Source organism: Dermacentor albipictus, chromosome 3 (genome assembly GCF_038994185.2).
Source record: "Dermacentor albipictus isolate Rhodes 1998 colony chromosome 3, USDA_Dalb.pri_finalv2, whole genome shotgun sequence".
NCBI lineage: Eukaryota > Metazoa > Arthropoda > Arachnida > Ixodida > Ixodidae > Dermacentor > Dermacentor albipictus.
In genome coordinates, this window is record NC_091823.1 from 51,733,359 (window position 1) to 51,753,879 (window position 20,521).

Sequence of the window (20,521 nt, forward strand, 5' to 3'; positions counted from 1 at the left end):
GTCTAGGCAAATCCATGTCCTACCCATCATTCCCATGCAGGCTGAACCGCCCCGATTGCAGCTCGCGTAGACACTAGCGCCAGACTGTAATTATTTTATGAAACAACGTTCGAGAACCGCGACACAGACTCATCATGTCAAGTCAACCCATACAGCGTGTTACGAATGTGGCGGTCATCTCGAAGAAAAGAGGAATCTTTTATTCATGATCGAGTGAGGCGGGCTTTCAGCACGACCGAAATTAATTCGTTCGCAGCGTGCCTAAAGATGGCTTTGTAGCCTGACACGAATGCGGCCCCGTCGGTCTTTTTGAACATTAGTGGACTTTGTTTCAGAAACGGAAAGAAAAGCTGGAATAAAAACAGCGCACTTCGAACTGAAACCGACGTTTTCAACTGTGCTGTGTAGCGCTCTTTGGCCACACCTGGCCCTTGCGCCATTAAACATCAAATATTCAACTGTGCTGTAGGAACCCCCTGTTGACATATTGACCGTACCGTTATTAACCAATAAGCGTGTCATGAACCGAAAAATAAAGTCATCCTGACGAGAGTAACACGAAGCTACAAAGAAAACCCAGGCTCCTCTTTCAGTAAAAACGCTTTGTGTAGCTTCATGTTAACCTCAGGTAAATGACAATCTTTGCCCCTTATGATACTTCCACAATCTTCTGGATGTTCGCTTGACTGATTTGAAGTGAACACTTTGTGTACTACTAATTAGTTAATTAAGCAGAATAAGAAGATATCGAGGCTTCTTCGGTTCGCTGCTAACATGCAGCTGATTTCATCCGTTCTGTAAAAAAAAAAAAAAAAATCGGTTCAAATTAGCCGATGCGCCTTGCAGTATAACTGTTGTGCGGGCCAATAACGCAATAAACGACTCGCACATACAAGCACTCCTGTGCCTAAAGACCACTGTGGCCAGTCCAAACACAAACAGTAGACTATACGTTGCTCATAGAACGCACACGTTGCGCCTGTATATAAGTGCGAAACCAGTGGGATCCGAAAACGTTTTTGAGGCACCCAGAAACGCTTAATAACCATTAGTGCTCGCCTTGGCGGCGTTCTCTTAGTGCGCGATGTACCTTCGCCAACGAAACAAACAAACAAACAAACAAAAAAGAACCCCGAGACTGTTTCGGTAGGGAGGCGCCTAAAACTTTGCGCGCTCCGCTGAGCTGACGGGAGCGTTTCTGGTCCCTTCGTTGAGGCCGGAATCGCGGAGGCGGTGCCAGACGCTGGATGCAACGAGGCACCACGCCTGCAACAAACAGGCCAATGAAGAAAAAAAAAAGAGGGAAGAAAGATTGCGAAAGCTACGGGCTAGCAGCAGCGAAATAAAGCGTCGCAAGTGGGAGCGCAATCGTATTAACGGCTTCCTCGAAGGCCAGCGGACCGGAGCGGCGAAATTGTTCTGATTCGGCAAGCGCGAGGTCTGAAAGGGGAAAAAACGAGGAAATCAGATTCTCGCGAAAGTGCGGGGTACGGGCCAACGTGCATCGGCGCTGACCTTTCCTATTTCGTTTAGGTTAAGCTGCATTGACGGGCACTTTCTCTTCTATACGCTCCGTCTCCTTGTCATTTTTTTTTCTGTCTCTATTTATTGGACAAAAATTTGTGCGATCGTTTCGCTTTTACGAACAAGAAACCGCAGCGTTAGGAGCACGAGGAAAACGTACGTCGCCGCAGGCGCTTGTGAATACTATGACCTGCGCACCGTTTTTTCGAAGTCTGGTCGCGCCAGAACTTTTGATTTTCGTTTCTATTCTTCTCGTTCCCGCCTTTTCACGTATAGCTAGCTTTCCATTCTGGGAGTCGCCGGCGGCCGATATATGCGAAGGCACGTGCGATCGACTACCGTCTCTCGAAGTCTAGCTGGAACTGACAGCATGAATGTTTCTATTTTCTGCTCTTCGACGACCATCCAGTGCAGTGCACGAAGCTTCTCGTTCCTGCATATTAGACATTTCAGCGCCGCTTACACGCCACTGATTCCACGCGCTGAGGCGCTGTAGGGAACTTCGTAGATTTCGCACTTGGTAAGCGCCTCTTCCCGAGACGTGAGCGAAGCTCTATCAGCTAGTTTGCAAAACGACCAAGAAGCCCAGTAGACGCGTTCTCAGGCTTCACCCAACCAGCTTGATAAGCAGAGCGAGGGACGCGATCTTCGTTCCGCTGCCTATAGCTTAGCGGGAACGCTAGTGCTAAGTTTGGGAACGCTATTGCTAAATTTCTAGCGTATGCCGGGCTGAGCGGAGTGCAAACGCTCAGCTAAAGTACGCTATTGACGGTACAGGAGCCATTTAGATAAAGGTGGTCTCCAGAAAGGTGAACGGGTGCGAAATTTAATTTTATGCATTGCTGGTTTTGTCCCGATGGTGGAAAACGCCAGCACACCTCTGCATGCAACGCGTGTATAAGATGGACTAACCACTACCGCAGACAGCCGCTGTTGTATGCGGACCCCATACCACGGCACGCTCGGGCCTACCTGGCCCGGAACCACGGAATGCCCTGTTTCTAGCTCCGATTACTCCACTGCCCCTTGGGAGCCCTGGAGATCCTGCACCGCCCGCTTCATTACAATCTCAAGTGTTCTCCTGAGGCCTCCATTTGCCTGTGGCCTATAAACTGGAGCAGTAGTTGTGAAAAACATCAAATCCTCGCCCGGAGGCAGGAACGGTTCTGGAAGAGTGTGGCGCCGCCAACTTGTGACGCCAAGTGTATGCGCAAACCGAACGTATACAGTGACTGACAAGAGCAATCGGATGTCACAAGAGAAAATACATCAGCTCATATACCCGCCGCTGCAACGACAGCTGCAAAACAACGACAGCTGCAGCAGCCACGTGACCGTACCTCCGACGGAACACGGTCGGGCTCCCAGGTCGAAGGTGCCTCCGAACGCTCAGCGCTGTTGCGCGGCGCTCTGAAAAAAATAGCTGAATGTGTTTCGAACGTTTGGTTTCGACAGACCGAATGTAAAGCGCGCCTATACGGAGCGTTCAAAATCAACCAGGCGAATATAACTCATGACGAAAACAAAGTTTAATGGACCGTTAAGAACATACGGTCATTGGTCGCCCCCTCTAACTGGCTCCACTAAAGAGATGCTTGGTTTCGTTTCTTGTTGCACGACCTTGTGAGACTCCGGCTCCCTGTGAAGCCATTGCAGGCATCCGACGAGATTGGTTTTTGGCCCTGCAAGCGGGCTTTCCGCAGCTATGCAAGAAGGTTGGTGATCGAGTCGCACTCAATATAGTGCCTTGTGCCTAAACGGAGGAGTGTTGCGATACCATACACTTTGGTATCGGAGCACCACGTCCATAGAACAAGTTTATTTTCACACAAAAAACTTGCACTAAAAGCTAAAACGCTAAACTAAAAGAACTTACACGCGCGACAAGAAATAATAAAGGGCGCGTGAGGGAGTCAGCGACAGATCTCAACTTCGAAGTCTGTTAAGGTTTAAGGAAAAAAAAGGCGCTCGGTAGCGCTTATGTGAAGACTCACCACGCCTCGAACAACAATATGCTACTCACGAAGTCAGACAAATACAAGTAAAATTGGTGGGTGCATAAAGTCGCAATCGTTTAAAAATGCTGAAAACCGTTTTATCACAACATGTGGTCACAAAATGTAGCAACAACGAATATATGCATTACATTAACTACCGGCGATAAGTCAGACATGAAACAGCTCGAACGTACAGCTATTGAAACATACAATGAAAAGACTCATGGTAAGAAAGCGCAAGTCATCTTCAATGAGAGAATCACAGATTGCAGATATCACAGCTTGGCGGAACAGATGTGCTGTGCTGCCTCGTAATGGGAGGCTTCCTTAATGAATTCTGGCGACGAATTCCTCACGTTCACGTGCTGAGCTGTATTCAGCCCGATGCATTGCGTGGCCACTGGAGTTCGTGCCTCGTGCAGTGGTCGAAGTTAGTTGCTGGGATGTGCTGTTAAAGGAGTCTGCGAGAAGTTCGCACAGTTTACTCATTGGCGAGAGTGCTTTGTATTACACAAACAAGGGCGCAGAGCCACCAAATGAGATGGGCAAGAAGTATTAACTGTTCGGGCAGCAAGTACACAGCTCTATTTGCTCAGTGTCTGGTTTCCTCCCAAACAACGCGATTGTAAATGCCATGTTGAACCTGCCTGAACAGAACAGTCACGGAAAACACTCAACCAGTTCGGAGAATGCTCAGATCAGGGAGGGAAAATGATGGAAAAAAGTCTAATCACGGGTGTTCACTTGCTTACACAATCACCGAAGGTAAGTTGACTAGAAGAATCATTCAAGGGCGTCTTGACCAGGGGCCTGGAACACTCGCTGCCCGTAGTAAACGCCACGTTGAGCTGTCAGTCATGAAACAGCAGTGAAGCAGGAACTGCACGCTCGTCGGCAAGCTTTAGTCGCGTATGGTGACATCGGGGCCTCAAAACAAAGCGTAACACGATTGTTGAAGTGCTTGCGCCTAATTTCACGGCGCTGCCCGGGCCTTCACTCGGCCTCGTACGCCGATTTCCAGACGTCGGCGAGGCACACGGATGAGTGGAACCGGTAGAAGAGCATGAGCGGCACCGTGGTGTGCTCGATGAAGACCCAGGATTTTAGACCGAAATAACGCGTGCCCGTGAAGAGCTTGCCGACGGCCTTGCTCTCGAAAGTGTACACGATCCACATGGTGATGTTGACCACGATCAAAAAGGACACGATCTCCCGGCCGGGCTTCTTGTAGCGCAAGGAAGGGCTGTTGCTGCACCGCCGCAGTGCGTCGATGATGAGTGGCGTCTGCGTTACCACTTGCACAACTGAGAAGAGCTGCACAAACGAGAGAAAGGAAGCGTTACATGCTGGCATGCTTCGCGTTACTGTTTATGGTCACAGATCAAACGGAATTTTCGGAAACAGTTGCACCCTATATTTGTCCACTTTATCCCATAGGTGATTGTACAATGGCGCGCACGTCGCAAAAAAGAAACGCTTGTTACTTTTCGGTTCGTGCAATCGGCGCGTTATCTTACAGAGTCAGCGTAAATTATGAATCTCGTGACTTTCACACTTCACCTGTCGCAAACAGTGCGCACAGATAGATGAGGTCATGATCTGTGGCGCCACTGAGCTAATAAACATCTTGGATAACCGTACGGGAGTTCTATAATTATCTGATTCTCTGGGACAGCTGTCGGCGAAAGGCGAAAACACTCGTGTCCTTAGATTTAGGTGCACGTTAAAGGACCCCTGGCGGCCCAAATTATTCCGGAGTCCCTAACTACGGCGGGCCTCATAATCAGATCGTAATCTTGACACGTAAAATCCCATAATATATATTTTTTTCTGGGGGGGGGGGAGCTACAGAGCTAGTTGGTGTGATGAACATTTACGTTTTTAGCGCCACAAATGAGAGAAGGACACAGTAACAAGACAGGACAAGTGATTTGTCTGCGCCATGTTCTTTATTTTTGGCGCAAAAGTAGGAAAGTTTACCTTATGTTTAATTTGTTTACGCTTCTTGCACTGTTGTTACATAAGCTATAACAGTAAGCTAGACAGACAGCTTTTACGACCAGCAGTCATGACATTGAAGACGATCTCCTCGTGCAGCCGCTTGTTTTAAGATAGTGAATTAGCGATAAACCGCTGGACATCCTTCGAGCCGTCACTCACCTGCAGCGTCATGCGCACGTAGCTGCCGCCCACCTCCAGCTCGGCGATGACAACCAGAGTCGCGTGGGCGAAGAAGAACGGGATGGGGATGCACAAGAGGAAGTCATCGAGCATCGTGATGGGGTGGCTGTTCACATCCAGGGTGGCCACGCGGCCATAGGCCAGCAGGCAGGCAAAGAACGCCAGCGCTATGAGCACACCCTCCTGGCCAAGGTAGACGGCCACGCCTGTATTGCTGTACCTGCGCACATAGTAATAGGTTTGGCAGGCTCGTTGAAAGAAGTTCGGATCGGAACGCTGACACGCAGCAACTGTTAGCCACCAGCACCCTTTAGAAACAAGTTGAGCATGTCGCTACTGATGTTTACAGCGACAAAGGGTACAAGCAGTCGCAGAAAGGTACCTGTCTGAAATGCATCTCTGCAACTTGTGCTCTGCGTGTGTGCTGCTCTAAAATTTATTTCAACGAGGTTGTTGGCGATTGATTGTATTTATATGTAACGTGAAACAGGATGGATATGAAAACTTAGTTTAATCATCACTACGATTAGGAACCGAAGTGTTTATCAGCCGATCCTCACAAGTCTGCTTGTTAACGGCAAGCAACTAAATGACACACGGCAAACGCAACTGCTTTGGAATAGCCGACTCTATAGAGGCGTACCATGCCACGTTTCTACAAAAAGGGGGATGCGGAATTGTAGGAACATGCCGAGTGCAATACGGCAAAAAAGGATTCCAGAAGCGGCCATTTAAGCCCAAAATACCACAGCGGTACATGCGGAGAAGTCAAACAATGCCATTGAACTCCTTTGGTTCGGGCTTGGCTACAGTCGCGCTACATCCTGCCACATCTGCTTTCACAGCACAGAATAGCGCCGCACCTGTTTTCGAGCAGCGCAACGTAGAAGATGATCATGACCACGACAGAGCCGAGTAGCACGACGAAGCCAGCGAACAGGCCGCGGTTGGCCGAGTGGCAGTCGGCATTGATGATCAGGTTGTTCTCGGAGACCTCCTGGGTCACCGCACTGCAAGCCTCGGCGGCGGGATCGTGGCGGCAGTACTTGTGCGCGGACGTGCCCACGTTCTGGAGCACGATGAACCAGACACCGGCAAGCACCAGGTTGAACTCGATAGCGAACGGGTACAGGTACGGCATGGGCCGGATGTACGCCGGCGAGAACAGGTCGGCCACGGCGCAGCTCCAGTTGCTCTCGAACTCGGGCCGCTCGGATAAGTATAACTGGGGTTCTGCAAGTGTACATGACAAGAACGTGGACGAAGAAATTTATTTTCTCTCTGTGTAATATATGCAGCATGAATAAACCACCGTCCTTCAGAGCTTATTACTTCGTTGTACGTCTCGTATTTACAAACGCCAGCTAATCCAGTGTGTTTCCATTTGTTTGTGAAGTTTCCAATCAACGTACTTCTGGTCTATGGGTTGAAAAGTAAGGCGCTAAAGAATAAAACTGAAGAGAGTGCAATGAGCAGTGGAAATGATGGGTGCAACGCTAGGAGTTGAGACGGATTAGAAAAGAAAGCTGGCATACTGGCAAATAATAAAAAAAAATTTGATCAGGGCATACTGTCTGTAGTCGTCGGACACAGCAGTACTGCGTGCTATGACAGAGTGCACAAATACAAAATGCGAAGCAAAGAAAAACGCAGTTGGGGCAGTGGAAACTCGGGTAAAATGAATGGTTTAGGAGGCTAGCAATTATAGCATGACGTGCACGTCTGAACACGTGACGAAATGTTCATGCAAAGCCCCACCGGCCATCACTACTTCGCCGCTGGAATATAAAGAAACGCACCTGCGAAGCTGGTGTTACTTTGAAGGGCGACGACGGGGTTGTAAGTTTTGCCCTTGAGAGCCTTGACGACGTCTCCGTAGGCGTCGTTGACGACGGTTCGGAACCAAAAAGTCAGCGTGGTTGCAAAGCAGTGCATGATGCCAAATTTGGCCAGTGTGACCCATCGGTTGATTACAATCTGAAATGGCAAAAAAATAAATAAAAACGGGGTTTGTGACGAAGATTGAGGTGGCCATGTCACATGAACAACACATGTGTGAAACGCTTTCAGAAAGCAGCAGAGAAGCCGTGTTTCAATGTAGCTAATAGGAAACCCAAGAGAGGTAAAGAGAGGCTATCCCCGTAATGACATCGACACGGCAACATGCACGCATATTTTGGAATTATGTGAAGAGCTTTGAGCCAATCTCCACACATTATCTGCTTAGGTTTAAAGTGCTACTGCGTCATTAGCCGTGTTATTGTTGAAGCGACGTCGGCTGCATCTGCTGCTAATGTTTATGCACAACTTCCTCCAAATAAATAACATCGACAATTAAGACGACGAGGAACACTCCCCGAACATGCAACATAATACGCGCAAGCCTAAACATAACTTTTGCTACATTTCATTTAAATTTCGTGACTATGTAAAAACAACAACAAACAATCTTTCATGCAAAAAGAGGTCGTTCTTATTCACCCCTCACAGCCCAACGTATCATTTTATGCGTTTGGTTGTAGACAGTTCAGCAAATTGCTAGTTAAGTAAGCAATTGTAGGGTTAAACAGTTTATGTAGGGCTGAAGTTTGCAGTTTGCGTTTTGACCAAGCCTGCATGGTTCTTTCAATCACGAGGCACTGCGCAACCGTGATCTATTTGGGTGAGCTGTGAACAGATAGATTCTGAGCGGTCATAAGACAAATTTTGGACTATTTTTACGGGTTTAGATGCATTACGACAAGAGGGTATACTGACGTTCGAGTACTTGAAGAGGAAGTACAGCTGGTAGAAGGAGAAGAGCGGCCTCAGTGAGTGAACCAGAAGCAGGGCGATGTCGGTGCACACTTCGCCGGCGTGCATCCATGCAATGATCTCTTGGCCAAGAAGCAGACCCTCGTGAATGAGGTGGCCGCAACAGAACACTGCAACAAGCAACATAAAAAAAGGTTCTGGGTTTTCACGCGCGAAAACCTCAATATGATAATGGGGCACGCCGTAGTGGCGGACTCCGAATTAATGTTGACCACCTGGGGTTTCTTTAACGTCCACCCATTGCACGGTACACGGGCATTTTCGTATTTCGCGCCCATTGAAATGCGCCCGTCGCAGCCGGAATTTCATACCGCGCCCTCGGGCTTAGCAGTGCAAGGCCAAAGACACTACGTCATCATGCATGGAGAGTAGCAAATGCAGTACCATCGAATGCTCGTATAGTGTCACGTGGAAAAAAGTTAAGGTTATAAATACGATTACAAAATTAGTATGACAATATTTGGCTATTGCACAAGTACATTTCCGAGAGACAGAGAAAAGCAAGGGATAGACAGGGAGTTTAACCACAAGATATATCCGGTTGGCCACCCTGAACCGGGGAAGGGGGACACGGACGCGAGATATGAAAAAAAAAAGAGAAATGAACAGAAAAGCCTGCCAAAGATACAAGGAGCTGGTGGTACAGTGACTTGAAGCTGCGGGAACGCTATTTTCAAAGTTACAATAAAGGGCGGACAAACCAGAAAGCAAAGAAAAAAAAACAATGCCGAGCACACGAGTGAATATCGTGTTTTTTTCTCGCTAGGCATAGATAAGACAAACGTGCCCCGATTATGCCGGCATACGCGAATATCCAAGAGCGCCTAGATAAACGAACTTCAAGCACTCGGAAAACGAGTTTGACGAAGGAATAAGCGGCGCCTGTGCAGCGACGCTTGTCTGCTGTCGTTGCTTCATTAATTTAACTTGTTGGAAAATATACGCCGGCGGTTTAAACAAAACCGATAAGCGTGGAATGATGGAGGTCAGCGAGAAATGGAGCTGACCAAGCTTTCTGCCTCAGAATAGTGAGCAGCGAAATTACCTCCGAGGTTTAAAATATGATTCCGTTAGTCGAGAGAGAGAGAGAGAGAGAGAGAGAGAGAGAGAGAGAGCTGAGGAAGGAAAGGCAGGGAGGTTAACCAGACGGTCCGGTTTGCTGCGTTACACGTGGGGAGTGAAAGAAAGAGAGAAGATATAAATCTTGAACGCGCTTTCAGAGCTAGGTGTGTGTGTGTGTGTGTGTGTGTGTGTGTGTGTGTGTGTGTGTGTGTGTGTGTGTGTGTGTGTGTGTGTGTGTGTGTGTGTGTGTGTGTGTGTGTGTGTGTGTGTGTGTGTGTGTGTGTGTGTGTGTGTGTGTGTGTGTGTGTGTGTGTGTGTGTGTGTGTGTGTGTGCGTGTGTGTACACATACAGGGCGTTTCAGCGAACACTCGAAATTTTTGAAGGTTGCCTGTGGCAGATAGCTCAATTCTAGTTTATGAGCCGGTGTACTCGAAGCGGCGGACACTACTTGCACAAAAAAATTGACATGTAAAATCGTCTAATTAACAAGAATTCACTAATTAACTTTTTAGCTTAATATCTTATGACCCATATTGCAATTTATAAATGCTAGCAGTGTACTTCACAAGGCGGATCCACTCAGAGCGAATTCTCAGGACGACACCAGTTTCGAGATATAAGTTCCCGACCTTTGCGGAGAAATGCATTGGCGTCCCAGTTATTTGTGTGCTTCAGTGCATGAAACGACGTTTTGTTAACGAATTAACTGGAACGACAATGCATTTCTCCGCGAAGTTCGGGAATTTATATCTCGAAACTGGTGTCGTCCTGAGAATTCGCTCCAAGTGTATCCGCCTTGCCAAGTCCACTGCTATAATTTGTAAATTGCAATATGCACCACAATTTTATTAGTTAATACTTAATTAGTGAATTTTTATTAATCAGTCGGTTTGGATCTCAATTTCTTGTGCAAGTAGTGTCCGCTGTTTCGAGTAGACCAGCTCATGAATTAGAATTGTGATATCTGCCACAGGCAACTATTAAAGATTTTTGAAAGTGCACTGAAACACTGTCTGTCCGTGTCTCTCTCTCCTCTCTCTCTCTGTGTCTCTCTCTCTCTCTCTCTGTGTGTCTCTCTCTCTCTGTGTGTCTCTCTCTCTCTGTGTGTCTCTCTCTCTCTGTGTGTCTGTGTCTCTGTCTGTCTGTGTCTCTGTCTGTCTGTGTCTCTGTCTGTCTGTGTCTCTGTCTGTCTGTGTCTCTGTCTGTCTGTGTCTCTGTCTGTCTGTGTCTCTGTCTGTCTGTGTCTCTGTCTGTCTGTGTCTCTGTCTGTCTGTGTCTCTGTCTGTGTCTCTGTCTGTGTCTCTGTCTGTGTCTCTGTCTGTCTGTGTCTGTGTCTCTGTCTGTCTGTGTCTGTCTGTGCGCGTGCGCGTGTGTACCCGTGTGTGTGCCTGTGTGCGCGTGCGCGTTTATTTATTTATGAATACACCAAAGGTTCCAGAAGAAGCATTGGGCGATGGGGGAGGATGTAGTACAAAATTACATTAAGCACAAACAGGAACAAATGAACATTGCTAGTGACTATAAAAATTCAATACAATACTAAGCACACAACTTTACAAGAAGTGAGTGCACAAATTTTCGCAGAATGTCTCACGGTTAGTGATGGAGACAAGGCTACCAGGAAGGTCATTCCATAGTGCAGTGACTTTTGACAACGCTGATGAATTAAAAGCTTCGGTTCTACCAAACATTCGCTTGAGGCTGAGATGATTTTGAAGACGCCTAGAAGTACGTAGTGGGGGTTAGTAATCGACACAAGGACGAATCACAGTGCTTGTGCTTTACATCATCCGCTCCATGCTACTAGCTTTGCTCGTGCTAGCAAACAGAATTCAAGGTTAACGAAGAAAGCTCCCGATTTCGCCACACCACACCGAAAGGGCAAAGCGTTCATGCTTCGCAAGGCAAAGCGAGCAGACGTGCCTGTCATGCCGGCCTTGAGGTAGAAGCTTCCGCTGTGTCTTCCCGTGAGGTACGTGTAGCCGTGCGGCTGGCCCATGTGGCAGCCCTTCCAGTCCACCGCGCCTCCGGTGCCCACGGACTCGGCGTCGCCGGTGCAGCTGCTGCCGGCGCAGCTGCCGCCTCGCCCGCACGGCGCGGTCGGCCGGCGAGCGCGGCGCGCATCGTGCCACGTCAGGTCCACGTGCAGGAACACCAGCCAAGCCAGGCCGACCACGCACACCACGCAGGCGAACGCCTGCGACGCGTCGTCGACAACGCTTTTAGATCGAACAGCCTGCTGCATGACTCGCGCGGCAGCGTTCCAAATGCTTGCCGTGCGCCTTTGCAAATGCTTGCAAAGGCGCCTCCATCTGTTGCTCCCATAGAGTTTCCTACAAAATTACTAGAGGGAACTCTGGCGCTAGTGTCTGCGTGAGCTACAATGGGAGCGGTTGTCCCAGCATGGGAATTATGGGAAGTACATGAATTTGCCTAAACTTCGTTCTTTTGGCTTCAAACAGCTTTGTGACTTTGTAAACTCGTCATTTCAACAGTTTATTGCGTAATAAATAATTAAATAAACATCATTAAAATTGCCCGACGGCAGGATTCGAACACAGGGACTCTAGTACAGAAGCCTGATATTGAAACCATTAAGCCACGGATGCATGTATCGACAAGCGAATGAAACGCACTTATGAACTTATCGCGGGCATGCCAGTGCTTTGAGACGCTAGAGATGCTTGGCGCGTTTCGATTTGGGCACACAGACAAGCTCAATCGTTGCAATTAATAGCAATTGTACGCGTTCCCGGCGTCTTCTGCACTTCGAAGAATATATAATTGCGCTGAAATATACGGCAATAAGATTTATATAGCGTAATATACAAAGCCACAAGAACGTCTGAATCCATAAGCACGAAGATCAGACAAATCCATGTACTTCCCATCATTCCCATGGTAGGACAACGACTGCAGCGCCAGAGTTCCCTCTAGTAATTTTGTAGGAAACTCTATGGTTGCTCCGTCTGGCACTTATAGTAGTCTTCTCGCTTGCAAGCGTTGCCATTTTGTTTGTGTGGGCTGTCGGTGAAAGCACCGCGACGCCACAGCACTGAGTGGTCAGGCTTCGTGCATTCTCTAGTGAGTCTACTAAAACCACCGCCACAAGCTGAAATGAATCAAATCAAGTAACTCATAATTATTGAGGGTAAGAGATTTGAGAGCTCATGCAAAAGTTCAAATTGCAATACATTGACGGAGTCTGCGCCCCCAGTGGTACAGCCTTGACGCGCTTGACGACGATACGTTAAGAAAAATATGCATTGCTTATATTCGGGAACGTATACAGGTAAAATAAAAACAAGGAATGCGTAAGCCACTTGGATTCAAAGCCTGCTGAAAGAAAAAGAAGACGTTGGGTACAGTAAAGCTAGGTATATTGGGTAACACATACGCAAGTACGACGGCACAGAAGCTGTGATATATAATATGTTTTCAATTTAATGCAACACTACGCAACTAACGAACAAATTGAAAAATACGTGGCACGTAAACGTAAATATAACGAACTAGAAAGGGGGAGAGAGCGAGAGAAAAGAAAATAATCAGCACTGCAAAAGTGGCAACCGCTATAATAACCTAGCAATTACATACACAATGTTCATAAATTGATCACGTCCTTCTCTTAGAGAATTTCTCCATTACCGTATATATTTAGACATGAGCTCAAAAGCGGAAACCTGAGAGACGCTGTACAGGCGATACCACTGCATGGTTTCTGCTCGTCATGAACGAACCAGCTCAAATGCGTAGTCTTCTGCTGTCCGTAAGTGTTTTAAAGAGACGTTAAAAAGAAATTCTTCAGAAAAATGATTCACAGAGTGAGTAAGCAAAATTTAATCACCCGTTATTAATAGTTGTTACTGGTTCTGTCAACCTTCCATGGCTCTGGATAGTGAGTATTTTAAGGCACCACGTTCCTTTCTGATCGAGCTATTTAACTAAAGGGTCATCATTTTTCAAAGGAATTTGTAGTCTACATAAAATGAAATGATGGAGCGACTACGCGTAAATTTTTTTTTAGCAGAGCTACTGCCAGGTTGAGATTAGGCGAATGACTCATTAGGCGAGCGATTAGTTTTATGCGTTGCATATTGCAATCACTCAGTTCAGCCCTTGGACGCGGCCGGGCAGCCACCATTGAGGGTATGAGCCATTGTTCATTGCTGCGCGTCTCATATGTGGGTCTATTTTCTTTTAAGTATGTTATGTTTGTTATTAAGTTGCTCCTATTTTTATGCGTTGCATATTGCAATGACTCAGTTCAGCCCTTGGGCGCGGCCGGGCAGCCACCACTGACCTTTAGCGCAACCACGTGACGTGACGTCACGACAGCCGGAGGAAAAGCTGGGCCCCAACTCGCGCAATATGCAACGCATTCTTGGCTTAACCAAGCTAAGCCTGGCCATTTTTTTGCAAAACGTGCAATTTGTTAACTTTTTCAGAGGCTGTGTTGGTCCAAACGAGAGCGCCATAGTTTAATGTGAATGCGAACAGCGCCTTATGCAGTAAGAGGCTTACGGATGCATGAAAAGACTAGGTATTGTCGCGAACGGAACGAATAACGCGACACAGCTGTACAGATGAAATAACTGCACATATTTAATAACATACTGAAGTTATGTCGCTTGGCAACCCACGCGAAAAAGAAAAAAAAACTACGAAAACTGAACAGATGGTCGAAAGCAAGCCGCAATAAACACGAGACACCGGCAAGCCAGCAAGACTTATCGCGTTCAGCATTTCGTCACTGCACACTTTACAACGATTCAGAGATAATTTAATTGAAAGAAGGCAGAGAGGTCGGCCTGAGCTAAGGTGCTCTAGCCTGCTACTCTGCACAGGGGGAGGGGGAACGGGGACATAAAGATGTGATGAGGGATGATGATGACATAGCAAGAGAGATGCGCAAAGGCGAAAGCAAGTTCAACACTCAGATGATAAACATTCACAAATGTCATCCATGAAGCCACAATCAGGCTTCGCATCAAGTTTGTAGTCACCAATTTGAGTGAACATAAAATAAAGGCGTTAGGACGAAGCTGGTGGGGGCCTCCCCTGCGTGAACAGCACAAGCGCCAAACAAAATATTTATAGAAAAAGACCTGCGATAAGCGGCTCTAGCACGGCGAGCACTTGTAGGGCACTTTTAGCGGCCGGAGTCTCGAGACCACCGAGAATCACGCGCATTGATTCTACTAGGTGCTTCAGCATTTTTTGTACACTCTCCTCATTGTGTTCATCTCTTTGCTTGCTCGTAGTGTCGCCGGTTTCATTGGCCCTATAATTCTTGGCTTCATGGCGCAGAGGACCGCTAGTGCCCGCTGGCAAGGCCGTGGGCCTAGAGGGCAGCAAAGGCCATTCCGTGTCGGTATCAGCCGGTGGAGGTGAATGTTTGCCGCGTGCTCTCGTTGACCTTGGATTATCAGTAGACGCCGTTACCGTCCTCGGTGGACGCACAGGCAGAGGTGACCGTGGTACTTCTGCCACGCTAGGTAGTTCTCCTGGAATGGTTTTGTGATGCTTCTGTCGCGAGCGCTGGCCACTTTGGCGAACAGATTGAGCAGCCTCTGTACGCGAAGATTGGTCTCTTGCCATTTTTCGAAGGATACGAACCTCCTGTTTTATCTTCGGGCATTCCTTCGAAGTCGCTTCGTGAGAGCCAGTGCAGTTGGGACATTTAAATGAGGACGCCTCACAGTCGGTGGTATCATGCTCTCCGCCGCAACGCGAGCAGGTGGCTTTGCTTCTACAAACGGCGCTCACGTGTCCTATCTTGTGACATTTCCGGCACTGAATAGGCCTCGGAACGAATGGTCGTACTCGGTGTATAACGTAGCCCACTTTGACAGACGCTGGTAATGTCGAAGAAGCAAACGTTAACTTGATACATCGGGAGTCCCCCAAGCGGTGAATGTCAAGAATGCGCACCGATGACCTCAAAAGACTCTTGAGGTCCGCATGCTTGATTTCAAGCTCTACGTCGGAAATCACTCCAGTTGTCTCCTTCCCGTAAGTAATAAAGGAGCGGACGGGGAGTGCGCTTAACTGTGGAATGTTATTTAACTTCTCATGTATTGCGGAATTTTTCACATCTATTGTCAGGATGTTCTTGCGAGCGTTGATCCTGATTTCGTTAATTTGCCCAGGGGCCACACTTTCAAAATATTCGGTGAGGAACTGCCTGCTGAGGGAGTTCATGCTGTGTGACGTCGAGAGCGGCACGTAAGAAACCATGAAGGATTCTTGCTCACTCTGATACGATGAAGTCGCCTCAGTCGACATACGGCGCATCTTCTTCATGCGGCGGCCCATGACTACGGTGTACTCGCTGTCAGAGTCCATGGCTTCTGGCGTTGAGCTCTCCCAGGAATCGAGCTGGTCCGAGCTTCCAAAGCCACGTCGTCCAAAATTGAGCGATGAAGTAGACGACTGACCTTGTTCAGGTGGTCGTGGGTACATCTTCTTGCTCATCCTTGATGAAATAACTCTCACGAAAATGACAAGAACGTAAAAAAATGCATAACAGCGAGAGGCATATATATAGTATATATATATACTAGTATATATAGCTCATAGTTAACGGCCCCGCACCTTTCAGCATTGTGTTATGGAAACATCACTGCGACGGGTTTTCCAGACAGCTACGCGGGAACGTAAGGTGGTGACGAAAAGGGGCAAGAGTGCGCGTTAATTGTTCTCCCCGGCGCACCGTTATCTACGCTGATTATGGGGCAAGCAAAGATCAGCAGCGTCCCGGGGTGCGAACAAAACGCAGTGAAAACAAACCGCTCGAACTTCTGCTGCAGCTCGTTTCACGTAAACCCCGACAGGTGTCGTGCAACACGTCGACAGATAGATGTTTCGCGGCAGATAGCGCTGTGAACCGGCAGGTAGCTGGCGATTGCGGCGCACTGGACTATACCAGATAGCGATTGCACTTTTGTGCCCCTTCTGAGCATACAAGGTCAATTTACATGGTCGCGAAGGCGGGGCTGAAATGCAGTTTCAAGCCAATGAGCAGCGACATCAATTATGGTCGTGCGACTGAAGCCCGTCTACACCTTGCGGCGCGAAGTATAACAGTTGATAAATGTTATGCATCTGATACGTCACCAGTCAAAACATTTGAAAAAGTATAGAAAATGTCAATAGAACAGTTAAATAATTTGCATTTAGTGGCCCGAAAGTGACTAAGGATGTGCTGCATGAGCCAACCACGAAGTGCTATAAAATCGAATTAAAAAAAAAATCAGCAAGAGCTGTGTGTAAAGCCATAGCTTGTGTAAAAAAAGCCGGTGCTATCTTAAAATTTAAGCAGGTCAGGTAACGAAACGAGTGGATAACCTAAAACTAAAGCAGGATGAAAAGGTACGCGTAATTTATAAGAAATTGCGCAGTAGTTCTCGTGTGTTTCCATATGTGTACACGTCAGTAAAATGTACATTACTGTTATTGGTTCTTGGCACTTCTCGCATGTTGGCGAGTCTTCTTTTGCAAGCTGAAAATTCTGAGATGTGTGTGTGTGCCCAGTCCATAGTCGGCATAAAACTACTTAGATAAACCGTTTCAGTCATTAGAAAAGAAAAAAAATGATGATGATGATGATGAATGGGGTTTTAGGGCGCAAGGACAGAGGAAGGCTAAAGTGCGCCAAGAAAAATGTGAAATCACAGGCTGCTTGCTACCATAGAGTTTCTCACTACATTATAGTGTTATAGTGAGAAACTCTATGCTTGCTACCATTCACGAATAATTATGAGTACGAAACTGTGCAGGCTTTTGAAATTTACTCGCTGCGACGGCAATGCGTGCTGAGATGCTAAGATATGCTGACATTGTACATTGACATTGTAGGAGGAAGAGAAAGAAGTGCCCAATGCTCACTGGTGTTCTGAACCTCTCGCGGGTATGCATTTTTTTACGTTCTTGTCATTTTCGTGAGAGTTATTTCATCAAGGATGAGCAAGAAGATGTTCCCACGACCACCTGAACAAGGTCAGTCGTCTACTTCATCGCTCATTTTTGGACGACGTGCCTTTGGAAGCTCGGACCAGCTCGATTCCTGGGAGAGCGCAACGCCAGAAGCCATGGACTCTGACAGCGAGTACACCGTAGTCATGGGCCGCCGCATGAAGAAGATGCGCCGTATGTCGACTGAGGCCACTTCATCGTATCAGAGTGAGCAAGAATCCTTCATGGTTTCTTACGTGCCGCTCTCGACGTCACACAGCATGAACTCCCTCAGCAGGCAGTTCCTCACCGAATATTTTGAAAGTGTGGCCCCTGGGCAAATTAACGAAATCAGGATAAACGCTCGCAAGAACATCCTGACAATAGATGTGAAAAATTCCACAATACTTGAGAAGTTAAAGAACATTCCACAGTTAAGCGCACTCCCCGTCCGCTCCTTTATTACTTACGGGAAGGAGACAACAACTGGAGTGATTTCCGACGTAGAGCTTGAAATCAAGCATGCGGACCTCAAGAGTCTTTTGAGGTCGTCGGTGCGCATTCTTGACATTCACCGCTTGGGGGACTCCCGATGTGTCAAGTTAACGTTTGCTTCTTCGACATTACCAGCGTCTGTCAAAGTGGGCTACGTTATACACCGAGTACGACCATTCGTTCCGAGGCCTATTCAGTGCCGGAAATGTCACAAGATAGGACACGTGAGCGCTGTTTGTAGAAGCAAAGCCACCTGCTCGCGTTGCGGCGGAGAGCATGATACCACCGACTGTGAGGCGTCCTCATTTAAATGTCCCAACTGCACTGGCTCTCACGAAGCGACTTCGAAGGAATGCCCGAAGATGAAACAGGAGGTTCGTATCCTTCGAAAAATGGCAAGAGACCAATCTTCGCGTACAGAGGCTGCTCAATCTGTTCGCCAAAGTGGCCAACGCTCCCGACAGAAGCATCATAAAACCATTCCAGGAGAACTACCTAGCGTGGCAGAGGTACCATGGTCACCTCTGCCTGTGCGTACACCGAGGTCGGTAACGGCGTCTACTGATAATCCAAGGTCGACGAGAGCACGCGGCAAACATACACCTCCACCGGCTGATACAGACACGGAATGGCCTTTGCTGCCCTCTAGGCCCACGGCCATGCCAGCGGGCACTAGCGGTCCTCTGCGCCATGAAGCCAAGAATCATAGGGCCAATGAAACCGGCGACACTACGAGCAAGCAAAGAGATGAACACAATGAGGAGAGTGTACAAAAAATGCTGAAGGACTTAGTGGAATCAATGCGCGTGATTCTCGGTGGTCTCGAGACTCCGGCCGCTAAAAGTGCCCTACAAGTGCTCGCCGTGCTAGAGCCGCTTATCGCAGCTCTTTATATGCTATGAATATTTTGCTTGGCGCTTGTGCTGTTCACGCAGGCGAGGCCCCCACCAGCTTCATCCTAACGCCTCTATTTTTATGTTCACTCAAATTAGTGACTACAAACTTGATGCGAAGCCTGATTGTGGCTTCATGGATGATATTTGTGAATGTTTATCGTCAGAGTGTTGAACTTGCTTTCGCCTTTGCGCATCTCTCTTGCTATGTCATCATCATCCCTTATCACATCTTTATGTCCCCGTTCCCCCTCCCCCTGTGCAGAGTAGCAGGCTAGAGCACCTTACCTCAGGCCGACCTCTCTGCCTTCTTTCAATTAAATTATCTCTCTCTCTGACATTGTAGTGCCGTATTTAACACTAATGTTGTTAAAACTCTTATGCTCAGCCATAAAAAGTAATGGTGTCGTCCTGAGAAGTCGTTGCAAGTGGATCCGCCTTGCGAAGACCACTGCTAGAAGTTGTAAATTGTAATATGGGTCATAAGATGATTAGCTAAAAAGTTAATGAGTGAATTCGTGTTAATTAGTCGATTTTGCATTTCAGTTTTGCGTGCAAGTAGTGTCCGCTGCTTCGAGTAGACCGACTAATAAACTAGAATTGAGCTATCTGCCACAGGCAACCTTTAAAAATTTTTGAAAGTGTTCGCTGAAACACCCTGTATATATTGTAATGACAAGATAGCAGAAGCGTTGCAATGGCCGCATGGCTCCTGAAGTGAGGAAGACAAAGCCCAAAGGGTCCGCGTCGCTGCTTTTTCCCGCCTTGTCACTTGGCTGGAACTGCTCGGCTCTTCTCTGCGCTGGCCCTCGACCCTTGGTGGTCGTCGGTGACTTCAACGCACCGTACAGCATCTGGGGTTACGTCTATGACACAACCAAGGGGCGCAACCTGTGGCAAGACGCCAACGAGATGGACCTCACTCTGGTCACTGACAAGGATTTTCCTACGCGCATCGGCAACTGCGTCACCCGGGACTCGACACCCGACCTCGCGTTCGTCATGAACGTTGAGGATGTAGGCTGGGAGAACACCGCCATGGAGTTCGGCAGTGACCACTACATTCTCGAGACCAACTCCAAAGTGTCTCGGAGTAGGATCAAGGAATTCACATTCATCGACTGGGACCATTTTCGCAAGATTCGCGAAGAACCCGGCAGAGCCAGGGCACCCGCCACTCTCGAAGAATGGTGCGAAGGCGTCCGGAACGACGCTTCCGCGGCCACCAAGAAAGTGGAAACCGACCTCGACGTCAAGCGGATGGACAGCAGACTTGCCCATCCGATTGAGGCCGAAAACGCCCTGCTCCGCTGATGGAAGGGTCAAAGGCTCAATCGCAGACTCCGAAAAAAGATCTCGGAGCTCAACAAGGTCATCGACGACCACTGCAAGGCGCTATGCCAGCAGCAGTGGGACGAGCTCTGCGAATTCATCGACGGACAGATGCGCAACGGCAAATCCTGGGTTATGCTGAAGCACCTTCTCGACGAAAGCGGCTCGAAGTCAAATCAGAGGCGTACGTTGGCCCGGGCCCTTCACGAAGCCACCAGGTCTCACACGGTCGATGAACTCGTCTCAAAACTCGTACAGAAGTACTT

At 48.0% G+C, this 20,521-nt stretch overlaps 1 protein-coding gene across 3 annotated transcripts in view; it reads right to left on the minus strand.

Moving 5' to 3' along the window:
* Nucleotides 1-3,031: 3,031 nt before the first annotated feature.
* LOC135914085 (proton channel OtopLc-like) overlaps nt 3,032-20,521 on the minus strand; it is a 32,038-nt gene continuing 14,548 nt past the window's right edge. For all 3 annotated transcript variants that reach the window (XM_065446828.1, XM_065446827.1, XM_065446829.1), the window contains 6 exons: nt 11,503-11,776; nt 8,460-8,626; nt 7,502-7,679; nt 6,566-6,935; nt 5,682-5,922; nt 3,032-4,835 (listed from right to left, as the gene is read on the minus strand). In XM_065446828.1, the coding sequence (XP_065302900.1) occupies nt 4,515-4,835; nt 5,682-5,922; nt 6,566-6,935; nt 7,502-7,679; nt 8,460-8,626; nt 11,503-11,776 (1,551 nt within the window). In that variant the 3' untranslated portion in view covers nt 3,032-4,514. The remainder of the gene's footprint in view (nt 4,836-5,681; nt 5,923-6,565; nt 6,936-7,501; nt 7,680-8,459; nt 8,627-11,502; nt 11,777-20,521) is intronic.